Genomic DNA, 11,057 nt, shown 5'->3' with positions numbered 1-11,057 from the left:
TGTTCATATGGGCCTTCTGGGCCACTTATCTTGATAAGTAGGCTTAAAAAGCCCAATTATGTGCTGGTAACACCCGACTTGTAGGCTAAAACCCTCGGAACTTGTTTCACATCGAGACAACTCTTTAGACTTTTCTCAGTAACAAAAACACCGAACCCTAGATTTTCTTTCACCTGAATCTGAAGATGGAGTTCTCTACCGCCGACTTTGAAAGGCTTATCATGTTCGAACATGCTCGCAAAAATTCTGAGGCTCAGTACAAGAACGATCCTCTTGATTCCGAGGTTTCTTTCTTCTACTTGTCCTCCCCTCTCCTCAGAATTTGTGAAATTGCTTCATTTCGATTAATATGATCGGACCTGATATGTAACGAATATTAAGGATGTTTTGTGGAGATGGATTTCGTGAATGTATTGTCACTATGTGTAGTTTAGGTCTTGAATTCGATGGAAATATTATAATTTATGTTATGAGATTGATTATATGTTTCTCTGAAATTACATTTTTTCCTGAGTTTCTTTTGATATGTGGTCATATTAAGAATACCTTTGCGAACATTTTTATTTTCTGTAGAATCTGCTGAAATGGGGTGGAGCTTTACTTGAACTTTCACAGTTCCAGCCTATTCCTGAAGCTAAGCTCATGTTAAATGGTATGATCTCTTCTTTAATGTCTTAAAATAAACGCCTCAAATTCATCTTTGCTCTGAAATGTAACGAAATATTATTGATCATGTAGATGCTATTTCCAAGTTGGAAGAGGCCTTGACAATAAATCCAGGGAAGCATCAGGCTCTTTGGTGTATTGCCAACGCGTACACCGCCCACGCGTTTTATGTTCACGATCCTGAAGAAGCAAAAGAGCACTTTGATAAAGCCACTGAATATTTCCAGAGAGCAGAAAATGAGGTGCATTTTCAGATTTTATGCTTTTGAATTTGAAACTTTTATGTTGTTGTGAGTGCTGTGAGACCAACTTCTTACTATTATATTATTTCAGGATCCAGGTAATGACACATATCGCAAGTCCTTGGATTCCTCACTAAAGGTATTATTTCAACATTCCATTTTCAGAGTCAATCTTTGTGTACGCAAATTATAACATTAATCATGGAGACAATTGCTGCTGTTATAATAACAAGGAGAGAACATTTTATTCCATCTTCTTCTTCTGTATTTCTTTTACATTTGAGCTCATGTTTTTGTCTGTCTATGTGAATAGGCCCCGGAACTGCATATGCAGTTTATGAATCAAGGAATGGGACAGCAAATACTAGGTGGAGGAGGAGGAGGAGGTGGAGGAGGAATGGCTTCATCTAATGTTAGCGTAAGTTATCATGTGTTTAAGTATGCTGTCCAATGTTTTGAAAAGTGTCATCTTCTTATTATCTAGTAGCAGCATGTTCAGAAGAACATAAGCAGAGAGTGAAAGAATCTCATATCATATGTGGGTTATAAGTTTTCGTGGTTGCTCTGAGAAATTGCCTTGCTTTTGCAGCAGAGTAGTAAGAAGAAGAAGAGGAACACTGAATTCACTTATGATGTATGCGGTTGGATAATTCTCGCTTGTGGGATTGTTGCTTGGGTTGGCATGGCAAAATCCCTTGGCCCTCCACCTCCTGCCAGATAAAGCCTAAAGCCATAGTAGTGATGAGCATTCCGTAAGAAATAATGCCTGCACACTGAAACACCTAGTTACATTTCCTGGTACCAAGTTGAAGAGTAACCGTTTGTGACTATAGTACCAACAAATTTATTTGTTTACTTTATTATTAGGATGTTTTGTCTCTTCATATCGGTTTTTGGTTTCTTCTTATCTGTGTTGCACGATGTCTATGAGTTTCTTATTTACAGAAAGATGCTGAAACTTCCTGTAAGAATAACCTATGAGAAGTGAAACTCTAAAGAAGGTAGGAGAAAATTTCCCGTTGCAACAATTCTGTATTCTCAACTATATGCTATGTACTTTTTGTTACGTACTTTAATACATACTCTTAACTAAACACGCTTTAAGATGATTTCGTGTGCGATTCACTTGCTAACTTTGATTAAAATGATTAGATTAGATTCACTTGCTAACTTTAATTAAAATGCTTGCACAAATGGGCCTAGTGAAAGACTCTAATAACCCCAAAGCGAATGGTAACAGAAGACAAAAACCTATGGGCATAACTGTCTTTACCTTATCCCTCGCCAACGCCAGAAATTTTATAAATAACCAAACGCAGCGTTGTGTCTTTTTTTCGTTCGACTCATCTCCAAAGAGAAGCTTCAAAAAATGGCTTGCAAAACGATTTTGCGTTCCGTTTTCGTATCGGAATCACGACGGACTTCCGGCGCACGTAGATGCTTCTTTCTCCCTCCTTCTCCAGCATCAGTTCCAGTCCATGGTTTGTTCCCGGCGCCAAAGAGTCTATGTTTCAATGGTTTTGCATCTGTTCCCGAGCGGGCTACTCGGCTTAATTGCAGCCATAACGATCAATCCGATCAAGGTCCGCCTCAAGAAGCTGTTCTCAAGGCAATCTCAGGTGCGCGCCTTCGTTAATTTCTTCCTAGTATCTCAAATTTTTGTGGTTTTGTTCGTTTGGCCGAAATGGATTTGATTATCGGATGCTTGGATCCTTGGTGAATAGGAGACGGAGTTTTTAGATTCGATTGACGTACTAGTATTTCCCGGCCATTAGTCGGAAGTTAAAAACTGTTCCGTTGTGTCAATTTAACTCTTCCTACACTTGTAGTGATTCACTAGGAATTTAGATTATTTTAGAGTTACTAATTAAGCTGGAATGGTGAAAGAGACAGATGATGTTAATTCACGAGTGCTAGTTTATTGGTACTTTTGTTTCCCTTGTTTCATTCATTTTGCTGGTGGGATGCAGAAGTGTCAAAGACTGATGGGAGGGTTGGGAAAACTACTAACATGATTATTGGAGGCACTGTGGCTGATGATTCTGCTAAAGATTGGCTCGAACTTGACCAAAAGGTATCCCATTCCGATATTTTATTCTTGTTTGGTCAATTTCTAGTAGAGTTGCTGTTCACTTTGCGTTCAAATACTATGTGTTGGTATTTATGAAGCCCCTTGTCGATTTGGAATGCATTCAGTATGTGAAATTTAAGAAGGAGATGGATATTGGCTGACTCAAAGCTGGTGTTTTACTTGCCAGGTCAATACATACCCAACAGAAAGAGGGTTTACTGCAATTGGGACTGGTGGCAATGACTTTGTGCATGCTATGGTTGTTGCTGTTGAATCTGTTATTGACCGACAAATTCCAGAGGTAATATTTCGTCCTCTTAAAAGTATCTAGATGATTTACCGGCTTATACTATCTTTTTTTGATACGATATTTGCTAGTGTCTTCTATACAATATTTTGGCTACTGGCTTGATAATTACAAACAGAACATGTATACAAGTGCACTACTTGGCTTTCTTTACTTTTGTTCTCTTGCTTTGGTCTATACTTTGTCTTCTGCAGTATAGCTGCTAAATGTTTATTCTGTCATATTGTTATGTTTGGATGTGAACTATTTATTTTATCAAATAATCAAATAAGAGTATATTTCTATGTAGTGTCTTTCAAGCAATATTCTTATACCGAGAACACGAGTATCCTACTAATGTTGCAAATATGTTTTTCCTCCATTTTAGGACTGTGTAAAGCAGACTTTATCAAGCAAAGGAAAATATGTGTCGGTGAATATTGGCCCTATCCAAGTCGTCTCTAGTGAGCAGGTTTTTCCCTTTTCCCTCCTTCCCTCTCTCTCCCACACACATACACATATGAAAATCCATATGGGTTTATAGGCACAAGAAGCATAGAGAATCAAACCTTATTTACAGAGAGGATGTGAGAAAGTTAGGAGTTGAAAATTAATGTGATGAGAATTTGTGTTGTTTGGTTTGACAGGTTCAAGCTGTGTATAATGCAATGAGGAGAGACGAAAGAATGAAATACTTCTTGTAGGTTTGAAGTGTGTAGAATCACGGGTCTTCTCTTTTCTATCTTCTCCATTGCGACTATGTAAATTATGCAGTGTAAGGCCACCATTAATTATTATTTATACTTATCTACACTAACTTCTGTTAGACACTCCTTAGACAGTGTCTTATGCATCTGAAGGAATTAGTGGATATATCAAAAAATGACTTATACGCAGATGATAGTTAGATAAAGCTTAATATTTGTTTTAGGTGGGATGGGAAAATCCCTTCGTATTTCTCTGAAGTAGAGTTGGAGTTGGTTCTAAGATTAATACCCAGAGAGTTGTAACTTCTTTTACAAGTGAGGGGCCAGGGTCAAGAAAAAGAATAGCTTAATGAGTGATGAACTCTTGGACTATAATCTAATCTTGGTTAGATATAGAAACATATAAGTATCATACTATCAATTTATTATAATCTGGTTAGGAGCATAACGAGGTTATAACACTAATTTTTGTGTCGGTTTGATCTAGCGCGGTTTGTTATCGTTTTGCTGCTTTTGCAGCAAGGTTCTTGAATTTTGCGGATAATCCTAAGTGTGTATTTCACAAAAGATGAAAAGTTGTTTTAAACTGAGTACTGTAGATGGAACGATGTCTCTCTGTGTCGTGGGAGGGTGGCTCACAGAGCTACTTAGTCTAATTATGGTATTGATTAAAATACAAAGATGGAGATTATTGGGTAAGGAGAAAAAAGTGGAAGGTGTGGGGATTTATCTTGAATCTTTTAATCTTGCAATTAGGTTAAGTGGCACTGTTGGCCAACTAAAAGCAACCCCAAGTATACTCAATAATGACACTCATAATCTCTTTCTCCCTCTGTCTATTCCTTTATTGGGTTAGGAATTACAAAATTCTTCAAGGAGATAATGATACTAACTTGCTTACAAAGTTATAAAACATACACGACATTGCAATATAAACCCTACCAAAATCCCTACTTTTCCATCATTTCATTCACTCACACACGCATAACATATTTGTAGCATCCATACATAAATACATACATTTCGAGGGAAAGAGATGAAAGATCGGATGGAGCGATTATTGATATTGCCTTTTTCGTTAGGGTGTTCAACGCAATCTTGCGTCGCTGTGGCCACTACTCATCAACAAAAGAAACCAAACCAACTCATCAAGAGTACCTTCTTGCTCACATTTCTTTTGTTCTATATCCTTGCTTCTTCTCTCTTTTTCTTTCTGAATAGTCTTTTTCTCTGATCTGGTTTTCTAAGGAAGAGAAGAAAGTCATGAGAATGGATCATTTGAAAAAGAATACACAAAGATGGACAGAAACGGTGCTAATATGTTAGATGGTATCTCTACAAAATTATTCGAGGCTTCAAGAGTTTCTCTCACTTTTTTATTCGTGTATGTGCCTTTTTGTACTGTCTTTTATTTCTGAATGATCGTTTTATCCTTTTTGGTTTTTATAAGGAAGAGTAGAAAGTGATGCAAAGGGCTCATTTAGAAAGGATTACACAAAGATGGAGAACAACAACAACGGTGCTAATATCTCAGATGGTATCTACAGAATTATTCGCAGCTTCAAGAGTTTCTCGCACTTTTTCATACGTATGTCCCTTATTCTACTCTCTTTTTTTCGTATTGTGATCACAACATTTCGTAATAGTAAGTAAAGTTGTGTTTATTAATCTTTTTTGGATTCTCAATGTTCCTCCAATTTACTATAGGGACAATTAGCTGAATAGCCTTTTTGATAACTTAATTTGTCTTTATAGCATGTCTTCATTTCTCATTCAGTAACTTACATGCACTTTTAAAAACTGTAAAACCATTCTTACTTGTGAATTGGCGTTAATTTAGAATTTCCTATAACAATAATATGTTCCAGTGAATAACAAATATTTTAGAATTTTTTTACACAACTATAGAAATTTTCAATATTTCCTTAAACCTGTACATTGTTGTTCATCTTCCACATTGACAATTGGTCAGTTTATACATACGAAGAAACATGGTCACAGTAGTAATAGATTCATCATTTATGTAGTGATGATACTAATACTATATGATGACCAGGTTACGAAGAGGAGACGAAAGAGAGAGAAGCGGAGATGGAGATAGGATTTCCAACGGACGTGAAGCACTTGAGCCACATCGGAGTTGATGGAACCATGACCACTTTCGACAACACCTCCTCATCTTTTCCATTCTCCGGTTTCCATCTCACCGGCACCGTCGTCTGATTTTCGCATCTTCTAGTACTAAATCAACTACATATGACATTTTCTTTCAATAGTTTCATAATTAGTCATAAGATCATCTTATTTGGTTGCAAGTACGTACATACATACCTCAAAATTCAATAATCAATCTCATTCCTTTAACTATTCAGTTTTGGTAAGTTTTTGTTACTCATCATCTTTCACGAACTCGTTACCGTTTTACTTAAATGAAATAATTCTTAGATTTTTTTTTCCGTTCTTGTAGATTTTCTAGGTAAAAAAATAATCTCATTTGCTCTAGATATGTTACAAAACATTTTCTATCAAATCATTTTTCTATCTACAAGAAGAAGAAGAAGAAAAATACTAATTAATAAATGAATATTTGTCTACTATTAGAAAACTTTTATCTGCAGTAAACTACTTCAAAATTATTTGATGTCATGTAATCTACTTCAAAATTTACGCCAAAAGAACACGAAATTTACATGCGCTGTAACAAAAAAGTTACCCAATCATGAAAGCAAGAATCGAAGAGAAAAATTATTTAAAAAGCAAAAAGAAAACAGTAAGAAAAAGGAAAGGGAATAATGGAACAAAAATGAAAAAAAATTGGAAGGATGAAATTAATCGAAAGCAGCTCATCCGATTCCCCTGAGGCGATTATGGTGTCTCCTCCTTCTCACTCTCGCTCTTAGTAGTAGTCTTTCTTCTCCGATCGCCGACTAACCTCCGGAGCTTTCTTCGGCGGTCTCTCCTCTCTGTTTTCTACTTGAGGTTTCTCTCTTCTCTTACTTTTTTTATTCTTTGTGCATATCTCTCTTCTCTTACTTTACTCACCAAATTTCTAGGAATACTTTTTCTCCTGAGATTTGGGCTTTTAATTTAGCTTAATTCTTCTGTTAAGTAGAAATATATCATGGCGAATCTATGAAATTATTTCTTCTGTTAAGTAGACATTGAAATTTGTTACAATGGCGAATCGTGTTTTTTTTTTGGTCTGTCTCCATTTTTTGGTATTGTCTCTAAGAAAATAAGACGTTTGTGGTATTTAGTTTATTAGGCGAATTGGATTTGTTGAAGCATGGATAACTTGTATCTTAATCCCTTGGGGTTAGTTAGATGAATTGAATGGTCGAGGGACCATTTTGCTTTTTCATGGGAAACCCTGGCTGAGGGGACCGTGATTGGGATCGAAACCTAACTTGCTGTCTCATTTTGTTAGTTCAATCTTTATTGCTGGAGATAGATCCCTTTCATTGGCTTAGCTTGGTGCCGTTTTCTTTGACATATACTTAATTCAATATGTGTGTATCTGTAGACTCAATAGTAAGCTTTAGATTAACCCTTTATTTCATTTAAACCTTAGCTAAGAACTTTCTGCAAGTACAAAGAAGGAATGGGTAGGGAAGGGTTTGCAATTATGATGGCTATAGGGTTTTAATTGACTTGTTGAAGTCGTGTTCTTTAACAAGTTGTTGATTTTCTGGGCAATCTGATTTGAGGAGTGTGGGACCAGTTGGAATAAATGCCACTTAGTTTTTGTGTGATGGAGAGCACAAGAGGGAGCTAAGAAAAGTAATACCCTTTCTCTTGCCCTTTTTGTTGGTCTGGGTGAAACATAGCAAGGTTTCTCTTGCTGAGGTTATTGATAAACGGGTGAGTTAAATAAAAACGTTGATCAGCAGTGTGTGGTGCTTGGAATTCATAAGGTTTTTCTTCTTTCTTATGCTTTTGGTAGTTAATGGTATTGTCTATTAGGTATCTGTTTGGGTTGCCAGCGTTATTTATAGGCTTGACAAGTTTTCTCTTATTTTTGATGTTTGGCTTTCATTTACAATCACTAGTTCTGCAAACTTATGGTTGTTTCAGTTTTTGTTACTCTGGCTTTTGGTGATAGGTCTATGAAATCAACCCACATCTTGAATGGACTGCAACATGGTATCTTCGTTCCCGTGGGACTGGGAGAATTTGATCATGTCCAATCAGTCGAAGACTGAAAATGAAAAAAAACAGCAATCTACTGAGTGGGAATTTGAAAAAGGTGAAGGAATTGAATCTATAGTTCCAGATTTCTTAGGCTTTGAGAAAGTCAGTAGTGGCTCTGCTACTAGTTTCTGGCACACTGCCGTATCAAAAAGCTCGCAGTCGACCTCTATCAACTCATCATCTCCCGAGGACAAACGATGCAATCTTGCATCACAAAGTTCCCCTGGAGATTCTTCCAGCAACATAGATTTTCTCCAGGTGAAACCATCCACAGCTCTCGAGGTACCTATTGCCTCAGCTGAATCAGATCTTTGTTTGAAACTAGGAAAGCGGACATACTCTGAAGAATTTTGGGGTAGGAACAATAATGACCTTTCAGCGGTTTCTATGAATTTGTTGACTCCATCTGTTGTTGCTCGGAAGAAAACCAAATCGTGTGGTCAGAGCATGCAAGTTCCGCGTTGCCAAATTGATGGCTGTGAGCTGGATCTCTCATCTTCTAAGGATTATCATCGCAAGCATAGAGTCTGCGAAACGCATTCAAAGTGCCCAAAAGTTGTTGTGAGTGGCCTGGAACGTCGTTTCTGCCAACAGTGTAGCAGGTAAACCATGATTATTGTTCTGACTGCATTCTCTTTACTGCAAAATGCTAGTTCTGTTTAGTCGTCCAGCAATAACTTTAACATGCCCTAATGTTATGGTAGAGAATTGATTTCTTTTCTAATGTTCAGGTTCCATGCTGTCTCAGAATTTGATGAAAAGAAACGAAGCTGCCGCAAACGTCTTTCTCATCATAATGCAAGGCGTCGCAAGCCACAAGGAGTATTTCCACTGAATTCAGAGAGGGTGTTCGGTAAGAACCTACACTACACAAGTTGATATTAGCAATGTCTCTTCAGGATCTTTCCATCTGTCAATTCTCTCTTTCTCTATCACACACACCAACAACGAATTTTTTGCTTTTACAGATCGAAGACAGCATACAAGTATGTTGTGGAATGGGTTGTCCCTTAACACGAGATCTGAAGAAAAGTATACATGGGGTACCACTTATGAGACAAAGCCTACACAGATGGAAAGCGGCTTTACTCTGAGCTTCCAGAGAGGTAATGGCTCTGAGGACCAACTGTTTACTGGTAGCACCCTCTCTTTCTCTGCGTTTCAAACATCTGGTGGGTTCTCAGCAGGGAAATCCAACATTCAACTTCCAGACAAAGGTTGATATCTTCACTTCTTTACCACATCTTGTATTTGTTGTGCATATTTGCTGATGGATTGGCCTTTTTTAGATCTCTGGTTTTGAAACTGAGTAATATGTTTTGGCAGGTGTGGGAGAATGCTCAGGAGGCCTCCATGAATCTCATGATTTCTACAGTGCTCTCTCTCTTCTGTCAACTACTTCGGATTCACAAGGGATCAAACACACTCCCGTGGCCGAACCACCGCCAATATTTGGCACTTTCCCTAGTCATTTCATCTGAAAGAGTTAAAAAATGCGAAGTCACTCCATAAAAAGTCGGGTTGCATCATCCGATGGAGTTTGACAGTTTGTTTTCAAATAAAATAAAAATGTGCAACATCCATTGCTCAAGCTAAACCAGTCACTCGGTTAGCTCAGCTTTTCTTATACATTTCCAAACATATTGTCAATTTCCTTCTGGATTCTGTTGGTATGACAACTTTGTTACTCTGTCAAACATGTCTACGACTATTTTAAAACCATTTCAGAGATTATTGATGTTGTAAGTTTTTGATATTATTTTTAACTTCTTTGCATAGTGAAAGTGAGAATTATGAAAGACAACTTCTGCTTTTTAAAAGGCACAAAATCTGAAAAAAGTTTGATTTGTGGTATTAGAGGCAACCATTTCAGCAAACATGAACATTCTCTTCTGGTGTTTGGGGGAAAAAGATTCATTCTACTTCCTCAAGAAGGAAGAGTGTCACTATTGAGCTCCAGGGTTTGGTTAGTGCAGTTGAATAATAAGTTGAATTCCCAAAACTTGGAAAGTCAGAAGGAGGAATACACAAAACCGTTAAAATGAATGGAGAACCAACATACACTCGATGAGCACTTTTGTGGAAGTTTCACCAACTAAGAAAATCTTGCAAGGACACCTCCTCTTATGAAACACTTGGTAGGCACTTTTATAGCATGCTCTTTCCTACTTCACTCCTTAAGGTGCTTCCCACAATATTGGAGGAGTTCAAGTCTGAGAAATAAAATCTGACTAAGAAATGATCTCTGCTTGATTTTTGTACTGTGCATGTTCTTGTATTGGTTCCTAGCCTTTTGTCTCCTCCATTTTGTCAAGAAGTTCCTCATAACTGCTATAGCAAGCGACAACAATTTCTCACAGACCACATGGTGACAAGATACATTAATTTCAATCCTTGTCTTCTTTTTCTATTTGACTTCAACATCAATCCCATAGACACATGGTTCTTTCTATTAATTTACACCCCTTCATACTCATCAGGCTTTGTCGTTTGGAGTCTCTCTCCATATGAAATTGATATGTAATTTGGTCCCCTCTATAGGTTTGTACTTAAAACCTCCAAAACTTGTCATCTTTCAACTTTCTATTTCTTTTTACTCTTTGATCTTTCAACAATCATGGAATGGGTGTCTCTTTCCTTCAAAAGCCTTTCACAATCATTAATTGGTGTCTCTTTTCAATTTGGCTTCTATTCTCTTCCCACTTCTCATTGTTTTTTTCTTTTCTGTGATGTCTCTTATCTTCTACTGCAGCCTAACCCATCAGACAGTAACTACTCTGATACCAAGTTGATACAACACTGATTTTGTATAGATTTTTATGCTAAAATTACAAAGCGCCTGATTTTGATAATGACCCTTAGAAATCCTTAAAACTCTGTTGATTTTCATCTGT

At 37.1% G+C, this 11,057-nt stretch overlaps 4 protein-coding genes across 17 annotated transcripts; all 4 read left to right on the top strand.

Moving 5' to 3' along the window:
* The first annotated feature begins 47 nt into the window (after positions 1 to 47).
* Positions 48 to 2,017, top strand: TOM20-2 (translocase outer membrane 20-2). Of its 2 annotated transcripts, none has more exons than NM_102502.3 (6): positions 48 to 284; positions 574 to 652; positions 739 to 908; positions 1,000 to 1,047; positions 1,222 to 1,326; positions 1,498 to 2,017. In NM_102502.3, exons 1-6 carry the CDS (start codon positions 186 to 188, stop codon positions 1,627 to 1,629), a joined length of 633 nt encoding a protein of 210 aa, NP_174059.2. In that variant the 5' UTR covers positions 48 to 185; the 3' UTR covers positions 1,630 to 2,017. The 2 variants fall into 2 exon arrangements, with proteins under 2 accessions (NP_174059.2, NP_001322710.1); NM_001332759.1 differs by having other exon boundaries at positions 86 to 434; positions 1,498 to 2,009.
* A 109-nt stretch (positions 2,018 to 2,126) lies between these two features.
* Positions 2,127 to 4,623, top strand: AT1G27385 (phosphoribosylformylglycinamidine synthase; the record flags this gene model as incomplete). 4 transcript variants are annotated; one of them, NM_001160902.1, is made up of 8 exons in its annotated part: positions 2,278 to 2,527; positions 2,882 to 2,982; positions 3,167 to 3,280; positions 3,654 to 3,737; positions 3,913 to 3,965; positions 4,197 to 4,271; positions 4,460 to 4,495; positions 4,572 to 4,623. In NM_001160902.1, the coding sequence occupies 8 exons, from the start codon at positions 2,278 to 2,280 to the stop codon at positions 4,621 to 4,623; spliced, it is 765 nt and encodes a 254-aa protein (NP_001154374.1). The 4 variants fall into 4 exon arrangements, with proteins under 4 accessions (NP_564282.1, NP_001077606.1, NP_001154373.1 ...); NM_001160901.2 differs by lacking the exon at positions 4,197 to 4,271 and having other exon boundaries at positions 2,251 to 2,527; positions 2,879 to 2,982; NM_102501.3 differs by lacking the exons at positions 4,460 to 4,495; positions 4,572 to 4,623 and having other exon boundaries at positions 2,127 to 2,527; positions 2,879 to 2,982; positions 3,913 to 4,305.
* Positions 4,624 to 4,828: 205 nt separating this feature from the next.
* On the top strand, positions 4,829 to 6,418 carry RIC2 (ROP-interactive CRIB motif-containing protein 2). Of its 4 annotated transcripts, none has more exons than NM_001332758.1 (4): positions 4,829 to 5,126; positions 5,221 to 5,301; positions 5,423 to 5,560; positions 6,029 to 6,418. In NM_001332758.1, the coding sequence occupies exons 1-4, from the start codon at positions 5,009 to 5,011 to the stop codon at positions 6,193 to 6,195; spliced, it is 504 nt and encodes a 167-aa protein (NP_001321074.1). In that variant the 5' UTR covers positions 4,829 to 5,008; the 3' UTR covers positions 6,196 to 6,418. The 4 variants fall into 4 exon arrangements, with proteins under 4 accessions (NP_001321074.1, NP_001321075.1, NP_564281.2 ...); NM_179382.1 differs by having other exon boundaries at positions 5,032 to 5,126; positions 6,029 to 6,353; NM_102500.3 differs by having other exon boundaries at positions 4,835 to 5,301; positions 6,029 to 6,414.
* Positions 6,419 to 6,555: 137 nt separating this feature from the next.
* On the top strand, positions 6,556 to 9,986 carry SPL10 (squamosa promoter binding protein-like 10). Of its 7 annotated transcripts, none has more exons than NM_202192.2 (5): positions 6,556 to 6,951; positions 8,075 to 8,765; positions 8,895 to 9,016; positions 9,132 to 9,380; positions 9,490 to 9,983. In NM_202192.2, the coding sequence occupies exons 2-5, from the start codon at positions 8,101 to 8,103 to the stop codon at positions 9,642 to 9,644; spliced, it is 1,191 nt and encodes a 396-aa protein (NP_973921.1). In that variant the 5' UTR covers positions 6,556 to 6,951; positions 8,075 to 8,100; the 3' UTR covers positions 9,645 to 9,983. The 7 variants fall into 7 exon arrangements, with proteins under 7 accessions (NP_973921.1, NP_001031096.2, NP_174057.2 ...); NM_001036019.3 differs by having other exon boundaries at positions 6,556 to 7,886; NM_001332755.1 differs by having other exon boundaries at positions 6,573 to 7,833; positions 9,490 to 9,986.
* Positions 9,987 to 11,057: the final 1,071 nt, after the last annotated feature.

Source organism: Arabidopsis thaliana, assembly GCF_000001735.4.
Source record: "Arabidopsis thaliana chromosome 1 sequence".
NCBI classification, from domain to species: domain Eukaryota; kingdom Viridiplantae; phylum Streptophyta; class Magnoliopsida; order Brassicales; family Brassicaceae; genus Arabidopsis; species Arabidopsis thaliana.
This window is presented reverse-complemented; position numbering and strand designations above follow the sequence as displayed.